The sequence below is a fragment of the Physeter macrocephalus genome, chromosome 21, assembly GCF_002837175.3.
Source record: "Physeter macrocephalus isolate SW-GA chromosome 21, ASM283717v5, whole genome shotgun sequence".
NCBI classification, from domain to species: domain Eukaryota; kingdom Metazoa; phylum Chordata; class Mammalia; order Artiodactyla; family Physeteridae; genus Physeter; species Physeter macrocephalus.
Window position 1 is genome coordinate 106476676 of NC_041234.1, and position 20856 is coordinate 106497531.

General features: G+C 43.1%; 1 protein-coding gene across 11 annotated transcripts in view; it reads left to right on the top strand.

Moving 5' to 3' along the window:
- Window positions 1-1980: 1980 nt before the first annotated feature.
- Window positions 1981-20856, top strand: part of INTS6L (integrator complex subunit 6 like) — a 52087-nt gene continuing 33211 nt past the window's right edge. For 9 of the 11 annotated variants that reach the window (XR_003677859.1, XR_003677861.2, XM_055081623.1 and 6 more), the window contains exons 1-2: window positions 1981-2435; window positions 2576-2653. Coding sequence is in view for 8 of the 11 variants with exons in the window: in XM_055081623.1 (XP_054937598.1) it covers window positions 2325-2435; window positions 2576-2653 (189 nt within the window). In the remaining 3 variants the exon portion in view is untranslated. Of the gene's footprint in view, window positions 2436-2575; window positions 2654-20856 lie in introns of those variants that run through there. The other 2 variants (XM_055081624.1, XM_055081628.1) reach the window with 2 other exon arrangements.

The window sequence follows — 20856 nt, forward strand, 5'->3', positions numbered from 1 at the left end:
GGCTCACGGGCCCAGTTGCTCCGCGGCATGTGGGATCCTCCCAGACCAGGGCTCGAACCCGTGTCCCCTGCATTGGCAGGCAGATTCTCAACCACTGCGCCACCAGGGAAGCCCTGTGACTTGCTTTTAGTCAATAGAATACGGCGAAGGTGACGGATGGCACTCTCATGATTAAGTTACATCATATAAGGCTCCATCTTAGAAGACTGCAGTGAGTGATCTTCCTGCTGGCCCTGAAGAAGCAAACAATCATACTGTGAACAACCTATGGGAGGGAGGTAAGTGCAGGTGGACCCGAGGGTGGCCTCCACCCAGCAGACAGCCACAAGGAAATGAATTCTGCCAACATCCATTCAGGATTCAGCTTCACCTTGGAATCTGATTCTCTCCCAGTCACGCCTCCAGATGAAAACACAGCCTGGCTGACACCTTGATTGCGGTCTTGTGAGACTGAGCAAAGAATCCAGCTACACCATGCCCAGACCCCTGACTCATGGCAACTGTGAGATAACAAATGTGTCTTTTTCATCCTTATTTCCCCATTAATTCCCACCAGCTGTATCCCAGATGGGTCTGAATTGTGCTATGCATGTTAGTATCTCTGGCTGAATTTTTGTTCCCACCATTCCTTTCAATCCAGAATCCCTCCCTTCCTGCTAAGTGCCTCATCTAGGAAACCTTCTGAAATTCGAGACCACTGGACCATTGCTTCCACTGCATTTTTTTTTTTTTTTTTTGCCACACCACGCGGCTTGTGGGGTTTTAGTTCCCTGACCAGGGATCGAACCCGGGCCCTCGGCAGTGAGAGCATGGACTCCTAACCACTGGACCACCAGGAAATTCCCCCACTGCACTTTTTATTAGCATCACTTGTTTGTCCCTGATTCATACATTGCTATATGGCCTCTTCTGAAACCTTATTTTTATGAAAATGTTATTGAATATGGATTTTATATATATTACAAGGAACATATCAAATGAAGTTGTAAACTCACTGAAGTTCAGGATTCCACGTTGTGCACAGCATACTGCTGGGAATACACACCTCCATATTTAAAATTCGAGTTACATGAAGCAGTCAGCCAAGCGTGGTTGGCCGCTCATTGAGACTCTCCGTAGAGCCAGACCTGAGAACATCCTTCAGTGTTGTCCTCATCTCCCTGAGCTGCACTTTCCTTTACTGAAAATTGAACATAATGCCACCTACCACAATTATTTCAAAGACTAAATGAGACTAACGTGGGTGGCTGACACTTCATAGGTGCTCAATAAATGTGAGATGAATCAGGATCCAGGATGGCAAACCTTCCATGTGTAAAGGCTGCGCAGACACAACAGTGGGTGGAATTATCACAGGCAGGGCAATACTTCAAAGTGCTCAATGAAACTGAAGAAGCTTGTGCACACAAAAGGCCAGTTTAGGTAACTTGTGTTTAAGTTTTAGTTTCCTTTCTCAGTAGATATACGCGGAATGCAAGGCCAGCGACCGACTTACAAACACTGATCAAGCGTGGGGAGGGATCTGAAGGAATGCGAGTAGGTCTTGCCAGGAAAGAAGTTTGCTGCTTCTGAAATGTTTTGGTCTTAGCCACTGGCAGGACTGATCGATTGCAGTTAGCAAAGCGTCTTCTGTACAGCCTGCCCAAGCATCTGTTTCTGTACCTCTGCACAACTGTTGCTCAAATTCACTCTTCCTTTCGAATTATCATCTTTGAAGAGCAAGAGAAAAGTCCATCCAAACCACCCTAAGTATCCTAACAGCTTCCAAGTCCTTTAAAGGAGGGTCCTTAACATTTCCCCTTACCCCCTGCCTGGGTTCAAACTTCAACTCCCAGGGTTCGCCCAAGTCCCTCCCCTTGCCCTGTCATCTAATGAATATGCAAATAACATATAATTGGCAGCCAATGGCGTGGGTTCTGGTCACATGGTGCCCATGGTAGGTGAGCGGACAGAAGTTGTGTGTCGGTGAACAGAGACAGCTCTCAGTCTGGGGCGAGCGCTTCAGTGAGCTTGGACCGATGCTCGGGCGATAGTCCCTGCGGCGGCAGCGGCGGCGGCGGCAGTAGTGGTGGCAGAAGAGAGGAAGGGGGAGGGCCCCGAGGGCTACACACGCTCACACTTTCAAGTTCCCTTGGAGGGAGAAGAGGTGGGGCTGCAGAAAGAGGAGGCCAGGAGCAGTTCCATCCGTCCCGTCCCGTCTCCCCCTCTTACTCTTGCTCCCTGCACCCTGGCTCTGCGAGAGTTGAGGGTTCGGGTGGCAGTACGCGGCAGTGAGGGCAAGAGGGCCAGGAGAGTGGGGACCGGAGCCAGGGGTGCGGGGGAAGATGCCCATCCTGCTGTTCCTCATAGACACGTCCGCCTCTATGAACCAGCGCACTGACCTGGGCACCTCCTATTTGGACATTGCCAAAGGCGCTGTGGAGTTATTCTTGAAGGTAAAGGGAGGGGAGGGGAGAGATGGGGAGAGTTCCCTAGGGATGGGGGTGGTGGTGGATTTAGGTGCTTCTGTAACGTTGGTATCGCCCCTCCTCCCCCCTTCCCTTCGCGGCCCCCTCCGTCATCCCTCGTCCCGCAGCTGCGCGCCCGGGACCCAGCCAGCCGCGGAGACAGGTACATGCTGGTCACCTACGACGAACCCCCGTACTGCATCAAGGTAAAGGGGCCATCCAGGGGGTGGGCCGGTCGGGAAGCGGGAGCTGGTCGGCCTGGGCAGCTGAGCCCCCCCGCCCCCGCCCGAGGCGGTCCTGCGTCGCCTGGCGGGGCGGGCGGGGCGAGGTGGGGGCGAGGGCGGGGGTGAGTGGCGCCTCCGCGGCTTCCGAGGAGCCGCGGCGCCGGGGGTCGGGGAGGGGGCCGGGGGAAGGGCGGCCCCGGGGAGAAAGCTCAGGAGAGCCGGGCCGGTGGCGGCGACTAGCGCAGCCGCCTCGGAAGATGGCGGACATTTTGCTTTTGTATGAGCCGGAGAGGGAGACCGAGGGCGCTGCTGAGATGGAAAGGAGGGAGGGGAGGGAGGAGAGGGGAAGGAGGGCCCGAGACCCGGAGGGAGGCTGCAGGCGGGCCCCCCCCTTCGGGGCGCACCGCGCGCGGTGGAGGCCGAGGGGCCGGACGGAGCCGGCGACTCCGCCCCGAGGTGCTGCGGGCTCCCCCCCGCCCCCGCCCGAGGCGGTCCTGCGTCGCCTGGCGGGGCGGGCGGGGCGAGGTGGGGGCGAGGGCGGGGGTGAGTGGCGCCTCCGCGGCTTCCGAGGAGCCGCGGCGCCGGGGGTCGGGGAGGGGGCCGGGGGAAGGGCGGCCCCGGGGAGAAAGCTCAGGAGAGCCGGGCCGGTGGCGGCGACTAGCGCAGCCGCCTCGGAAGATGGCGGACATTTTGCTTTTGTATGAGCCGGAGAGGGAGACCGAGGGCGCTGCTGAGATGGAAAGGAGGGAGGGGAGGGAGGAGAGGGGAAGGAGGGCCCGAGACCCGGAGGGAGGCTGCAGGCGGGCCCCCCCCTTCGGGGCGCACCGCGCGCAGCGTGGCAGAGCCGGCCGCCGGCCTTCAAAGATTAGACTACTGCTTTTGCGCTTCTGTGGTCTCTAACCGCCCCCCCCCAATGGAAAATCAGTCCGCGGAGCCAACCTCCCAACCCCCAGGCCCGGAGAAACTCTTCACTTCTTCTGCGGCATCGGCCCGGTTAAGCCCGGCTCTGTTACCTTAGCTACTGTTAGTGTTTCATTGGCGATTCCACCCAAGCCGCGACAGGGTGGGGCGGGGAGATGCAGAGTCTGAACCCGCGGCGACAGAGCTTTTTAGGGACCTGGCCTACCTATTGACATCATAAATTAGGTTTGTGTTAGTCTCGTAGGGATTTGTCCAGGGAAAAGAAAGGAAGGAAGGGGAGGACTCGCTGAGCGCGGTTACAATAGTCAAATGCGATGACTCGATCCACAGGGTTCTGACCTACAGGAGAGAAGTAGGGAGCCCTTCACCTCCCTACCCTTGTCCTAATGGTGAGGAGATAAAGAACTGCTTTGCCTGCAGTGGCCCGATAAAATAGAACTCAGACTATTAAAGCAACCTGCATAAGAGTCCTGCTTGCATATTGAAAAATTTAAAATACATCACCATAATCCTTGACGTCTTTCGCTAGATACCCTCTTTTTCACAGAATTCTCTTAACAGGGTCGGGGAGGCACTGGATGTGTTGTAATCTGTTTTAGCCGAGTGAGGTGTTTGAAAGAATGGAACCTACCAAACTGAATAGTTGGCTATAGAGAGCGTTCCTTCAGAAATAAAGCCAGAGGGGCTTTACTTTTGTAACTCGTAGCTTCAGTTAACAGTTTGATTAGTAGGTTCCCCTGAAAACCGGTCTGGTTTTGATGCTTTGTTTTCCGTTTTTGATTTATCTATTTAGAAAAATGGAGCAAGTAGACATCTTTAAGAATGCCATAAGCTTTTTAAACTTGTCAGTTTCCTACAAGGGTGTGACCATTTTTTCCACATAGAAAAGCAGATGTTTGTCCATCCTAAGTATGAAAGTCTACACCCTTTGAGTTCTAATACAGATAAGAACCCACCGTTTGTAGTGTGGCCATTTGAAATCCTCCTTAATTTGAAGTAGTTAAAAGGATAAACTACAAAGCAGTGTGCCTTTTTTTTTCTTGAAAGGAATAACTTATTTAACATTTTCCTGAATGCCAAGACTCATAGTTTAAACGTGATTTTTGATCTATAAAACTTTTATGGCAATATTTACAGAATCTTTGGAAAGGAAAAAGAAAGTCTGGCCGCCTTCTTAACCAACCATCATTACAGCTTTTACCTAGCATTGTAGTCATAGTGTACATATTACTTAGAGTTCTGCCTTTTCCACCTATTTTGTCCTATGAATTATTCCTGGTTGCCACACAGTCTTCATACTTAAAATTTTTAGTGGCTATGTAACTTATCCATGGTATTTTAGAGGCTCCAGATAGTTCTGTGAACAGAGGGGAAAAGTTGAATTTTGTTTTTAGTGGAAATTTCATCTGTCAGCAGCTCTTTTTATCTTGCCATCTTCTACACTACATTTTTTCCTAAAGTAAAAAACCTTCTTCCAAGTTGACTTTGATCTTTCTTTTCTTATGCAGGGCAGGTATGGGAAGATACTTTGTATAATACTTTCAGTTGCTAATCATGAGTTATCTTCTTTGGTCTTTAGGCTTCTCTAAAGTCATTCAGGTTTTTTCATTTTAATCTTACATGATAACTACATGTGCTAGGGAATGGTTAATGATCGTAATGATGTTCTTGTCATTTTGCTGTCTATACCTGAATTTCTAATGATATGCCATATTTTGGTAGCATTTTCTTTCTGTGAGTCCCTTTCAGTCACTCCCTGCTGCCCGCTCCCATCCCTTCCCTCAGCATGTGGTAACTATTTGTTCTTTTCCTTTTAGAATCTAGCCATTTTGGAAGGTCTGAAATTTTAGAACATTTGGTGAATTTTTCTTAAAATTTAGTCTAATCTTTCACTTGCTAATAGCTGGGAGCCATAAATGTCTGTTTTCTGTCACACTGGTTATCAAATAGGTCTTTATTTGACTGTCAGCAGGCGTCTTAGTTGCTACTTAAAACTGCACTCTTCGCTAGGAGCCTGAGGTCCTTGCAGCAAAGTGATGTTAGATAGGGTTTTATTTGTTAACTTGTTTTTCTGCAGAATAACGTGAAGTGTATTTTTGGATTTCTCTACAGTTGGAGGGCCATTGTTTATCTCTTGTCAAAGTAACTGCCTACTTATTTCTCAGGTCTTGGTTATATCCAACTCTAAACACTGCAAAACCGATTTTTTTTTTCCTAGTAGAAGATTCGGTTCTGCTGGTGGTGTAACAGGCGTGAGTTGTGCATTTGGTTGGAAGGTTTTTTTTCCTAATAGGCGTGGAACTATTCCCAGTATATCCACTTACAAGCTCTGACAATAAATCTTGTTGTGAAAAGTTACTGTGACTGGAATTCTTCACTAAAGTATACTGTTGAGCATGTGAATATAGTATTTCACCCAGGACTTAGTAGCTTCTTACTGCATACCCCTTAGGACATGGCTATGTGCTCTTTTAAAATTAGTCATACCTGTTACTTGCAGTCAGCTGGTCATGGATGGAATTAAGTTTGATTTGGGGAACCATATCAAAAGCATATGAAATGCAAGTATTTTGTGCTACATCTGTTTCAAGTGTTGCTTTGTAGACAGGTTTTATACATAGTGTCACAAATGTTAACACTACATTTATACAATGGTATCTTTAGTGTACACAGCTGGGATGAAGCCTTTTAATATTTTTAAATTTCCAGTGTATCCTTATAAGACTAATACATGGTTTTAAGAAGTGGGGTGGGTTTTTTTTTCTTTTTCTTTTTTTGGTATAATAATTCTTAATAGCTTTGGCTGAGGTTCTGCTGTCTTGTACGTTTTGTTTTGCTATGAGTCATAATTTCCTTTTATTCAGTGAATAGCAGAGGTAAGCTTGTCGCTACTACTAACTCTGAGCAAACTGAGGGCACCAAGAAGAAAGTGAGCCGTGAGACTGGAGTAGATAATAAGTATTCAAAATGGTTTGATGTTTGAAGCTACTTTCTTAAAGCGATTTCTTTTTTATTGAAGGAAATGCTTTTTTTCTAAACATAAAACTGAGTCATTTTTCTAGAAATAGCTGAAACACATGTATAAGTCATGTACAGACTTTTTTTTAATAAATAGGGAGAGTTGTTTCAAAGAAATATCCCAAGTCTGTAATTTGAAACAGAGAGTATTTGAAAAAGTGCAATTTTCTCTTGAGTGTTGCTTTTTCACATCCTGTAGCCAGCCTTGCTTACTGGTATCTGTGTGCCTTCGTCAACATGTATCAGCAAAAGGCAGTATTTTGGCTTCCAGATTTAAGAAGTAAACCTATGCTCTTTAAATGATCGGTGTTCCAAGCATTTAGTGGTATTTTTAACTAAGGCTTAACTTTTTCATATGCCCATGAGTATATTTTATGGGGCGTATTTGGAAAAGGAGTGACTTTTAGGGGAGCCTTTCATTGTGGTTGGAAGCTAAGGAAGTGGTTTTGGGTGAAACAGTGGCAGCGTGGCCTGTGCGAACAACCGGAGGCAATGGAAGGTGCATTGAAAACTCAAAATGCCACAAAAGTGGGGCATTGACTTTTATTAGTTGTTCCTCCCCTGATCTTGCTTCCTTTTCACCTTCCTCGTTGGCCATTTGAAGCGTGTGATGATAGTTATTTTGAAATGAAAGAGGGGGAAAGAAATCATCAACAAAATGAAAAGGCAACCTGCTGAATGGGAGAGAATCTTCTCAAATTATATACCGATAAGGCGTTAACATCCAAAATATGTGAAGAACTCATATAACTCAGTAGCAAAAAAACTAAACCATCTGATTAAAAAATGGGCAGAGGATCTGAATAGACATTTTTTCAAGGAAGATATACAGATGGACAGCAGGTACATGAAAAGATGCTTAACATCACTAATCATCAGGGAAATGTAAATAAAACCACAATAATATCACCACAGGCCTGTTAGAATAGCTATTAACAAAAACACAAGTAACAAGTGTTGGAAAGGACGTGGAGAAAAGGGAACCCTCCTCCACTGTTGGTGGGAATGTAAATTGGTGCAGCCACTATGGAAAACAGTCTGGAGATTCCTCAAAAAATTAAAGATAGAACTAACGTATGATCCAGCAACTCCACTTCTGGGTACTTATCTGAAGAAAATGAAAGCATTAACTTGAAAAGATATATGTACCCCCGTGTTCACTGCAGCTTATTTATCATAACCAAGATATGAAAACAACCTAAATGTCCATTGATGTATGAATAAGGAAAATATGATATATACATACAATGGAATATTATTCAGCCATAAAAAAGAAGGAAATCTTGCTATTTGTGCCAACACGGATGGACCTTGAGGGCATTATGTCAAGGGAAATAAGTCAGACAGAGAAAGACAAATACCATGTGATCTCACTTAAATGTGGAATCTAAAACAAAACAAAATGAAAACAAAAACAAAACAAGCTCATGGATACAGATAACAGATTGGTGGTTGCCAGAGGCAGGGGGTGGAGGGTGGGCAAAGTGGGTGAAGGGTGTCAAAAGGTACAAACTTCCAAGTATAAAATAAATAAGTTACGGGATGTAATGTACAGCACAGTGACCATAGTTAACACTGCTGTGTTGTATATTTGAAAGCTGCTAAGAGAGTAGATCTTAAAAGTTCTCATAAGGAAAAAGAAAAAAATGTTGTAACTTTGTGTGACAATGGCTATTAACTAGCTTTTCTGTGGTGATCATTTTGTACTACATACAAATATCAAATCATTATGTTGAACACCTGAAACGAATACAATGTTATATATCAATTAAACATACATACATACATACATAAAAAGTAAATGCTTCCAGACTTCTATCCAACCTGTGAATTAAATATAGTTTACTGGAAAGAATTTTAAGAATGAGGTACTCTGCCTGATAGCTCTTTTTCTTTATATAAGAGTAGAAGGAGGAATTAGAACTTTAGTGAAAGCTTATACAGAGAGCCCTCCATCGGTCATGTGTATACTACTATGTTTTTCTGCACTTTTGTTTGTTTGTTGTTTTGTTTTGCAGCGAATAAGATATTTCTTTTTTTCTTTTTTTTAAAAAATAAATTTATTTATTTATTTATTTTTGGCCGTGTTGGGTCTTCGTTTCCGTGCGAGGGCTTTCTCCAGTTGCGGCGAGCGGGGGCCACTCTTCATCGCGGTGCGCGGGCCTCTCACCGTCACGGCCTCTCTTGTTGCGGAGCGCAGGCTCCAGACGCGCAGGCTCAGTAGTTGTGGCGCACGGGCCCAGTTGCTCCGCGGCATGTGGGATCCTCCCAGACCAGGGCTCGAACCCGTGTCCCCTGCATTGGCAGGCAGATTCTCAACCACTGCGCCACCAGGGAAGCCCTAAAATATTTCTTATTTAAAAAAAGAAAGAAAGAAAAGGGGAGATTTGGGGATAGAAGACTAGATCCCTGGTCAAGGGAGTAAGTGCTACTTTCACATTAGGTACCAGCCGGGAGATGACTAGGGAGTGCTGAGACAATTACGGAGTCCTGTCTGTTCTGTATCCTAAACCTGTCTTGTATCCATTCATTCTTATTTGCTCCTTCCTTGTTTCAGCTTGCATCTGGACCATTGTTTCAGCAGCCACTCAGTTGGTCTCCCTCCATCTGGTCTTCCTTGCCGCTGATTCTTCACCCTCATCGCCACTAGATTGCTGATTCTTAAAATAAAGTAAATTAAAAAGTCATTCCCCTACTAAAACTTCTTCAGGGACTCCCCATTATATTTCAGAATAAAATCCAAACTCCTTAACCTAGTTTTGCCAACAGTGTCTCTCCACACTCTTCAGAGTCACTTCTCCAGTCTCACTCTGCCTCTTGCTTCTGTGGACTGTACTATACTATACTTGGGGCCGAAGGTGACACCAAGAAAGACTCGGTGCAAGGAGAAATTGGAATAGTAAAAGATATGGTCCTAGTCCTCAAGGGTCTTGAGACTAGTCATTGAAAACGGTGACTGGAGAATGTGGATTAAGATACGGGAGATGTCAAGAACAGTGGACTCTTAACCAACAGATTGCAGGTGAGGGAGGGAGAATTGACAGGACCCAGTGATGATTCAGTTTATCCAGTCAAGATTGCAACTAGTTAAGACTGGATCGCAAAAGGGCTTCAAAACCTACAAGCTACAGTTTGTACATTTCTCCTGGAATGAAGAGCTATGAGGTGGATTTGAAGCCAAATAGGATAAGGCTTGTTGTCTGTGTGCTTGCATGATTATTATGCAGAAGTGTACGTTGAGGTGGGCTGGGGAGATGAGAGAGTGAGAGGTGGGGGAGATCTAAAATATGTAGTTGAAATTGCCTAGTTTTGCATTAGTGCTGGCCACTTGAGAGCTTTTGACTTTGAGGTTAGGATGGGGGTAGGAGGGCTGGCAGAACAGCAGGGCACACGTAAGGAAAGGGCAAATATTGTCCTTTTCAGTTTGCCTTTGCTTCAGAAAGATATCTAGAACTGTTCAGAAGACAGGGTTCTCAGTTTCACAGAGTGTTCCAAAATGGCAGCTGTTCCACATCTCAGGGAGAAATGTGCTTTCCAGAGAAGGGCAGGATTGAAGGACCCTCTGAATGCGGGGAGGAGGGGACAAGGATGAAGAAGGGAACCAACTGGCTTAATTTAAGTACTTAAATGAAAAACTCTTTGTAAACATGGCTGTCAGTTCCCTTTTACCAAGAGTGTAGATGAGAGATCCAGGCAGTCTCTTTGTGTGCCTATTGGAAGGTTGGAACGCGCTATCTCCTGGATACGGTGTTCTAAATGGTGATTAGGTTCCCAGACCTTCCTCCCCAGGAAAGCCTATTTAACCCTTAATGCCACTTAGCCATAGAACTATTGTGTTTGCTATTGTTTCTACTGGGAAATGGAGTTGGGTTTCCAAGGTGCTTTGTTAAAAACACATCCTTTCCCCCCCTTCTTCCTCACAACTCCAGGTGGACTAGTGGTCCCAGAGAGGGGTGGGGACACTATAAGAGCTCCAGCAAAGAGGGTGAAGGGCTGAGGTGTCCGTGAGGGTAGGCATGTCATTCATATCAGATTGGCTCTATTTGCGCTGTTCAGTACAGCATCCACTAGCCACGTGTGGTTATTGAGCCCTTGAATAGGCGGCTAGTTTGAATCAAGATGTGCTGTAAGTGTAAACTAAACACGGGATTTTGAAGATTTAGTGCCAAAAGTGTATAAAATATCTCATTAACAATTTTTATATTGACTACAAGCTTAGACAATATTTTTGATATATTAGATGAAATGAAATATATTATTAATCTGACTTGCTTCTATTTTTTTAATGTGGCTACGTGAATATATAAAATTACATATGTGGCTTTCACTATGTTTCTATTGGACAGCAGTGTTGGTCTCTGTTTTTTCTTAACATATTTATGATGTTCATGTCCTAGAAATTGTTTCTGAAGGGGGGTCCTCCCTCTCAAAGTTCTGTTTTAAGTGAGCACCTCCGTAATGGAGTCATTTGTGCCTGAAAGGTTATCATACAGTTCAGAGTTGATGGGCTGATAACCCCTGGCCCTGGGGTAAAAATATGAAAGCATCCCATTCTTGTTTGTATTGAAAGCCAGTTTGGTTGCTTAGACTTTTGGATACAGTTGGTGATCCAACTGGTTGGGTTAGAAGTTTTTTTCCTGGGCTAAGTAGAAAAGAATATATATGTGAACTCCTAATGTAACTACAGTAATTCAGAATTCTGTTTGTAATATGTGGTCACCAGTGGCACAAAGTGTTCCATGCTTTTAGTGCTATTAGAAATATGTAACATATCCCTTATTAGATTTACATAGCTACTTGGCCCAAGAATTCCCAGGAACAGTATTAATCAAGAGAAGGAGGATAAAGGATAAATTCTTTAGCTTGGCATAGTGTAAAACCTAAGAAACAAAGAGGGGTTTGTATCTCTGCTCTTGTTGAAGGGTTTCTTGAGGTTCCCTAGCAAGGCCCTTGTCTTATATCATGGCAAGTCATCAGTAGCATTAAAAGGAGGGGGGAGGTCCAAGTGGAGCCATGGGCGGGCTCCCATGATTGTTACTTTCTCTAAGCTCAGTCCTCCTAAGGGGGATTACAGGAGTGACAATGTTATTTTTTGTTACTGTAATGGCTCCCATTTAAGGAATAAATACCAATGTCTAATTCCGAGCCTGGGTGAGAGTACAGATATGTCGATGAATAGCGTGTATATGATGTGGAACCATTTTGTAGCCCTAGTTTTAGATCCTCCTAAAACCTATCTTATAGTCAAAGGTGTTATCTGGCTTTTACAGATATGATTCGACTTATATCTACTTCCTTATAATAATGAACAATAATATAATAGCTTTCTAATAATAGCAGCTGACATTTATTGAATAATGCTTATGTACGGGGCAATGTGCCAATGAATGTACAGTGCTTATTTCATTTATCTTCCCAACCAGCCTAAATCGCAGGTACTATTATTATCCCCACTTAACAGATAAGGAAACTGGGGGCCAGAGACGTTAAGTAACACAACTGAATCGTAACCCAGGTCTGTCTCTATTCCAAAGTCTTAAGTAATGGGCCACTTCACTTTCCCTCTCAATTATGGTAGAATATTCCTTTTAATAACTTCTCAGTGGTATTTTCTCATTATGGTATATGTCCTGGAATCATGTTTTTTAGACAGAATTGTCATGCTATTATTTATAGTTGCTTTTGATATAACAGTGTTTGATACTAGAGCAAGCACCCGATGAATGAAAATGACTACTGCTAGTGTTACCATTTTTATTATTTCTCTGATTCTTTGTAGGTGAATATCATGGTGCATTTGTCTGTGAAACACTTTTTGGTCTTCGATATCAGGGTTATGGCCCTACTCAGGGAAAGAGCTGGAGTTGTTGGGACTCTCAGGTGCCGGAACTTGAGATAGTTGGGGAGTAGAGGTTGAACACTAGGGCCTAGGCCGAGTAGGCCCTGTGGGAAGAACGGTAGGCTTGAGAAAGCAAGCAACAGGGTGTTTTTTGGCGATCTAATGGCCTCCAGAAACTGATACATCATCTTCACCCTGTCACTCTCCTGATAAATGTTTCTCTTGTAGGGAAAAGAAGGACAGTCCATGTACTCCACAGTAGCCATTTAGTTTCCTTTAGTCCACAACCTGCGGGAGAGGCAGAAGCCATTTTGTAAAAGGCCTGAGTATGCCATACTGCCTTCGCCGAGTTTTATCTATCGGCCTGTGCCTGATCTAATGGTCCGCTGCACATTTCAGCCAGATCTCCCATTCTCCTCAAGCCGCACCCCGGCCATAGGCAGATAGCTTTTTCCCCCCCTTCCTGCTTAGTGAGGTTGGTAAGGGAGGAATTTCAGAGGATTGGAGGTGCTGCCAACTTAGCCACTGGGGTCTTAACCAGAGAAAAGTTACACGAAGGCTTTTGTGCCAGATGTGCCAGATGTTCGTAGAAAAAATAGAATTCTGTATCTTAAACCATATGTGCGTGATTATCTTAATATATATGTGCCTGTATCTTCAACCATATGCACCTGCTCTTTCGTTAGTTATATCCTGCCCTGTTAAGTCGAATAGTTCACTAAACTTAGTACTAAGAGCCAAACTCTGGACTTGAATGTTATCGAACAAAAGGCTCAAAACATTTGTTTGTGTGAGGAGGGAGTAGTACCACTGAGGAAAGTAAATATAGTTGATTAAGGTCTTAGGATTTAGCTACTTGGGCTAGTTTACTAATGTTTCTTCTTTTTGTCCTTGCCTATATTCGAAACTGTTAATGCTTCTTCCTTCCAGAAACTTATCACCTCCTCCATTCTGTCTCTCCACCCCTCTCTCTGATAATTCTTTCTCTCTCTGCCAAATTCGTTCCCTTGCTGAATGCATCCTACCTCATTCATGATTTCAAATACTCCTTCTACTCCCCAACTTCAGCTTCTCACCCGGGCATCGCTAGCTGACGACGGGACATCTCCACTTGCCTGTCTATCCTGCCATCAGCTCATAGTTAGCGTGTCAAACTGACCTCCTTATGGCTCTAAAACTATCCCCTCTTCTATATTCCCCATCTTTTAGTCCCTCAGGGTTGCACGGTGGACATTATTCAGCTTTCATCCTGTCCTTCCATCTTCTTCTGAGGCCTATCCCTTTGCAATGTCCCTTACATATGTTCCTTCAACTCAATTTCTGCTGCCAACACTTCAGTCCAGGTCCTGACTTCTATGCTTTGGCCACTATAACAACCTTCTTATGTAGTCTTCCAAGCGCTTCCCAAATTCCTACTCTCTACCCATACCAACTGCTAACTTTCTAAAAAAGGTGGTTTCATCATATCACTCCCCCGCTCATAAGCCTTCAGAGACTCCCCAGTGCCTATGGAATCAAGTCAAAATTGCTCAGTCTGCCATTCTGAGCTCTCTAGGACCTGCTCCATGTGTCTGTATAAACGTATTTCCCATCATTTCCCCACAGGAGCCCTGCCCTTCAGCCAGACCTCTCTCTTCCACCCCCACCCGAGGCCTGGGGGAGGAGAGAAAATGAACTGAAAGCATGCCAGCAAGGGTGTGACTTGAGGGGGAGGATGTGACAGAAGGTGCTTTAAATGCTGTTATAATGATGAGAAGTTGCAGGAGGAAAGGGGAGAGAGCTGGACTCTGACCTTTAGCGGTTGATTAGCCTGAACCAGACCAAGATTGTTTTGATTTAAATTGGCCTCAAGATGCCGGGAAGCCCTGCCGTTTATTTAACCAGTCCCTCTCTGCCTTTGTCTCTGTGGAAGGGAGCCCACGCAGCTAGACAGTGGATAATGGAATTCCAGAGAGAATATCTAGTCTTTAATACAGCCATGACATTGGAAAGTTGGGGGTCCCTCCTGTTTTATGTCTTGTAGGAGAACATGCAAGATGTTTGGAGCAAAGCACTCCTTTTTCTTAAAAGTTTACATGTGTATAGATATTGTCAATTCCATTTCATAGTGAAGTTTTTGAGCTGTATGTTAGAAGTCTATTTAAAGTCTTCCTAGGTACTTTCATAAAAATTAGATTTGAAAAAGTGGTCATAGGATAGCCTGTCTGGTAGCTACTGATTAGACACATGACCCTGGGCAAGTCACGTAACCTTTTACACCTTTTACGGTGTAGTTTTCTTATCTGTAAAACGAAGGGATTAGACTAGATTATTTCCACTATTCCTTCTGAAAAAAGTCAGGAGAGAATCGTATAACTGAAAGGCAGGAAGTGGAATAATTCTGGCTGGGACGTCAGGGGGACTTCAGAATTGCTTTAATTTTATGTTTTTATTTTTATTTTTTGGCTGCACCGCATGCCCTGCGGAATCTTAGTTCCCCGACCAGGGATCGAACCTGCACTCCCTGAAGTGGAAGCGCAGGGTCTTAACCACTGGACCTGCAGGGAGGTCCCAAAATTGCTTTAAATTTTAGAAAACAGTTTCTGTAAGTGGTTAAAGTGCTGTATCACGTACCTACTGGTTAAATCGGTCACTCCATCTTATTGGAGTCATTTCTGTTTGCTTCCAACAGTTTAATGTTCAGGACAGATTCCTAGCAATGTTTACCTCTGAATAGTGGAACTGACAATTTGGTGAAGAGACAGACTAACTTTGTATTTCTGTTGGGATTTTTAACAATGAATGTGCGTTACTTTTATAATGTAAAAAACAGCTCATAAAAATTTTTTGAGAGAATTTTTTAAAAAGAATTAGTCTGGAGGAAAGAGATGCCATAAGATCTTTAGAAAGTAAGGAATGGCCATTCTGCTCGCTCCTCTCTTCAACTCTTTCTGTAATGTTTGGGTGGCTTAGTCTCACTCCTGTCCTTGTGTATCTTCCAAGACCACTTTTGTTGATTTTTATCTTGTGTATGTGTTCATAAAAATATCTCCTATCAGAACCCCAAACCTAAGCAGTTGAACATGTGCTCAGCCCGATAGCGTTTTTTTGTTTGGTTGGTTGGTTGGTTGATTTTTGGTTTTGTTTTTTTTTTCTAATAATGTGTATTGGTCAGTAGCTACAGTTGAAATGGACTGGGAGTGAAAGACGAAACTTAACATTTATATCTGACCGAGTTTGGTAAATTCTTTGCAACTCTATGGTATTTTTCTTTCAGTAACAGTTCAGTTGCCTCTTGGACAGAGGAGAAAATTTGGTTTCTACATGTTAGCATCCTCTGGTGAAGATCAAATTTCTTTTGATCTTATGCTTTCTCATGAACTCTGACAGGTGTGCTACTTCATAATTTTATCTTAATTCCCTTGGGTAAGAATTGAAAAGTCATAAATGAAGTTTGCAGATATTTTAGACTAATCCTTATGATTGTTAATCCACTAAAAAAAAAAAAAAAAAACCCTCATCCTAGGTATCTTAAAGAGACCAGTAACACAAAATGGTGAACTTTGTGAGGGTGGAATCAAACTGAATCATGTCTTTGCCCGGTTTACTTAAAAATATGTGGTTATGAGAGTCTTTAACCATCTGCTGAAAAAACAATTCAGCAGGCCACAGACTGTCAAATAAGTTTCTGCAATATATTAGGGGTCAATTTCTAAGAATTTTTTTAAAAAGTAGAAGACTCAAGTAAGCTAGATTTCTTTTTTGTGGTCTTGGCTGGTAGTATTTCCTGAAGCTTGTGGATGAAAATTGGTGGACTGAACCACAGAATGATAACATTCAGAGTTCTCTGGGAGAGAACTGATGTAATCAAATAAAATGGGCTTCGAGTATCTTAGCAAGTTCAGGACACTAAGAAGCGCCCCTGGGGAAATAAATTTGACAAAAAGGAATCCAAGAGAACTGGATATTCTGTTGTTGTTGTTTTTAAACATCTTTATTAGACTATAATTGCTTTACAGTGGTGTGTTAGTTTCTGCTTTATAACAAAGTGAATCAGTTATACATATATATATGTTCCCATATCTCCTCCCTCTTGCGTCTCCCTCCCACCCTCCCTATCCCACCCCCCTAGGTGGTCACAAAGCACCGAGCTGATCTCCCTGTGCTATGGGGCTGCTTCCCACTAGCTATCTATTTGACGTTTGGTAGTGTATATATGTCCATGCCACTCTCTCACTTCGTCCCAGCTTACCCTTCCCCTTCCCCGTGTCCTCAAGTCCATTCTCTACATCTGCATCTTTATTCCTGTCCTGAGAACTGGATAGTCTTAAAACAAGTAATTTTACAAGAGAAAGCTGTATTAGTACACATAAAACACAGAATAATAGAATGTCTCCTTTGAACCTAGAACTGTATCAGTACCTTGAGTCAAGTGAGAAAACCACAAAAAAAAAGTGAAATCAGACCAAATTGCTAGAGTATTAAGGGAAAAATATTGCGTCAGATAGGGTCAGAAAATATGGTGCAAGAAGAGTTTTCAAAGTTGATACAAGAAGCGAGACAATCCTATCCTTTCAATGATATAGCATCTTCCTAATGTGTATTTCACAGTTTTAACAACCTCCTTTGTAGGTGCTCTAGCTGTAAACACAATTGAAAAAGATATTTTATATGGAGACACACACACAAAATAAAATAAAATAAAATACTGGAAAAAAAAAAGACATTTGAACATATTAAAGTGATTTCAGCTGTTACAGTGTTCTGTTTACCTAAGAGGGCAAGTAAACCTCCTCTTATATGTATCAGAATTGGAGTCCATTTTAGTTGTGAGAAGAAAATTCTCGAAGTTGAAAACTTTTAACTCGCACAGATATTCCTTATAAAGCTAAGGGCAAAGACCAAGGGAAAAGTCATTTGTCTTCTCAGGAGACAGAGTTGATTGGAAAAGCAGGGCTTCTTATTTTTCATGTCATCCTGTCCCACTGGTCACTTTACCAACACAAGAACAGTTTGTGATGACAAAGATGATAGAATGTTAAATTGGAGAAGAAAGTTAAGTTCGTTGAAAAATGCCATTGAAGTTGATTTATTCAAATTGTCTGGGTTGTTGCAGAGCAAGTTTCTCCCCAACTTCTGGAGAGCAGATGGAAAAAGGAAAATAGTTTATCTTTCAACAAGAGAAATGATGGCCCTGCTAAATTTAGACTCTTTGGCTTTAACTTGCAACATCTGGGAAAATACTTAAATCCGTTAATCATCTTGTTTGTAACCACCTAGAAGAAGAGCCCAAGGTTCAGGATAGCCCTCTATATGAGTTTATGAAGGGCAAATATTACCAGGCTGATTTCTTTTCCTTTAATAGAAGTTTAAAAGTCTTGTCAAGGAGAGGGAAACAACATGTATTTTCTCTCTGGAATCCAGCGAGGCTTTTTATTCATTGTGAAGGGCTTGCTAACAAGCTAGGAAGCCTTGGATTGAATTGAACTGCTCTTCAGGGTAGGGTCCAAAGAGGCTTTCGGGTGCATGTGCCCAAAATGGGTTAGTGCAGTGGCTCAGCACCCAGTCAGAGGGACAGAGCAAGTGATGCCCTTCCAGTGAGAGGTTCTCTCGCTGCATGTGAGAGAGCCTGGCCTGTGACAATCTGTAATAGAGAAGGATTATTTTTGCTGTTTGAAAAGATTCACTGCCATTCTCTTTCAGGAGCTGTCACCCTAGAGAATTTTAACTAGTCAACTGTTTTTTATTCATACATATTCCATTTATATGGTCTTTTAAGGGGCGCTTCTTCTGTGGAGAGCTAGATGCAGCTGCCCTAAAAAATGTTTTTCAGTTACCTTGGATGGAGAAGTTAATACCGTGTTCATTAAATCTGCACTATATTCCGAGTCTAACACGATCATTTATATTTTGGAAGAGGATTGCAAGTGACCTTCAGAGATACGGCAGGCGTTTTTTACAGAAAGGGCTCTAACACCACTGCCACATCCTCTTTAAGGACAGTTGATCTGTTTTTATCTCTTTTACTTGTTTATACTTCCTGGCAAGATTTCCTTGGAGGAAAGGGTTCTTCATTTTAAAAAATAAAAATCAATGAATCAGAGAAATGGTCCTGCCGAAATGGGATGAAGTTCAGGAAGGACAAGTGTTCGGATGCTGAGGTTTGGGGGAGCCATTAAATAACACCCCTACCTTTCCCTCCTCCATTGAAACCAACGGAGAAATAAGACACAGGAGCCAGCCAGAATTCTAAATAACAGCGTTATTCCTGAGAAAAGCGAGACTGGAGGGTATAACTTAGATGTGTGTTCATAAAAAGCTTGCAAATAGTTCACAGGTTGACAGACCTCCACTATAGTCCTGTCAGAGGGGCAAAACCTACCCTTTAAGCACCATATGGCAGAGAACCTACCAGATAAGGACATGGAAATAGGGGTGCAGAGGGCAGTAGAAAATATTTCTCTTAGCCTTTGCCCTTCTGAGGAAAGGAGTAGACTCTCTCCTTTTTGTGGTGATATGAGTAGGGAATAAAAGACTAGTGGGCTAGTCCGTAGAGCTGCGGGGAGAGCCCAAGGCATTGACAGACTGAAAGGCCCATACTCTTCCTGCTGATATTCAAAGATGTCTTTAGTTGGCCATACAAATTTAAGCCAGACCTGAATGAGCATCTTTATTAAGATATGAGGCATTTTCTTTCTGTAAGTCAGATTTATATAAAGGATGGATACAAGGTATGGAATGATAGGATATGAAAACTGGAAGGGACCTTAGAGTTGGTTTTCAGTTTTTTCATTGCTTAGGTGAGGAAAGAGCCCCAGTAAGGGGAAACGACTTACTCTGGACCACTTGTTTTGCTAGTTAGTTGCAGCCAGGATTAGACCAGGGTCTTCCAAGTCCTAATTCACTGCTCCCCACACCCAGCTGGTCTGCGTTCTGACATCAGGGAAAGTACGCTTAAATTAATGAAATTTGGGAATTCCATTAAATTCATGAACCTTTAAGCTAGTATAACAAGACATGTCTATGAGGTGAATATGTAGAATAGGTAGAAGAATCTCTAGTATAGTGGTTTACATTGGTGGGTTCTAAAGTTAGGCTACCTGGGTTCAAATCCTGGCTGTGTCATTTATTAGTTGTTTTGACCTGGACAAGTTGTTTAGCCTCTCTGAGCCTCAGTGTGCCCATCTATAAAATGGACATAATAATAGCACCTACTTCATGGGGTGGTTATGAGGCTCAGATGAGAAGGATAGATCTAAAATGCTCTGCTTAGCATAAGTGAGCTCCTGACACATACGCACTGATTAATATTACCTATGATTATTATTTATCATCATCATCCTCATTTTACTTCTGGGAGGCTTTAAAAACTTGACCTGTGAAGACAGTAAACTCTTAGTTTGGGATTTCATTCACCCCAGGTTATTCCTTTGTCCTGAACCTCTATTCTTTAGTTGTCTCAGGTTAGAAGTTTTGTAATCGTCGGTTACTCTGTCTCATTTAGGCCTATGGTCCGTCTGTCACCGAGTCCTATCTTGGTGGTTCAAAATGTTTCTCAATGAACCCCTTCCTCAGGCCTAGATGCCTGTTCTAACCTCCTAGCTTATTTTTCCTGACTACAGCTTCTCCTTCTCCAGTCTATCCTATAATTCACTGCCAGACTGACCTTCCTGAGACACTGTTTGATCCTGTTTCCCCCAGCCTTGGAATCTGTAATGAGTCTCTTTTCTGCTGAAGCAAGGCCAAGTTCTCCTGCCTGACCTTCGGTTCCCTCTAGATGATCTCTGTCCAATAGATATATAATGCCAGCCATACACAGCATTTCAAATTTTCTCGTAGCCACAGGTGACACTTTTAGTAATATACTTTATTTACCTAAAAGCATTCAAAACATTATCACTTCAACAGGCAGTCAATCGAAAAATAAATAATGAGATATCTTCATTCTTTTTTGTTGTTGTTCTAAGTCCTTAACATCCCATGTGTATTTTACATTTATATCACATCTCAAGTCAGACTAGCCATGTTTCAAGTTCTCAGTGGCTGGGGGGCTGTTGGATCAGATAGTGCAGCTCCAGACTGTGCCTCTCTGACTATCCACTATCCCCCCAACAAACAAGACATACTCAAGTCTTACTTCCTCCTGGTCTGTTAAAACAAAATAGGGATGGTAATACCATGCCTATTTTATAGGATTGTCTTAGGCAAATGTGAAGTATGAAAATGCTTTGTAAGCTGTAAATCTCCATAAAAATATATGGAAGTTATTATCAGGAGTAAAGGTTTTACTGACATGAGTGTAGGATATCTTTGGAGTTACTTGAAAGAAAAGACTGTATTAAGAAGGTCAATGGGCTGTCCTGAATTCATTTATGAACAAATCAACTGCAAGCAATGAATGAAGAATATAAACATATACTTTCTCCCA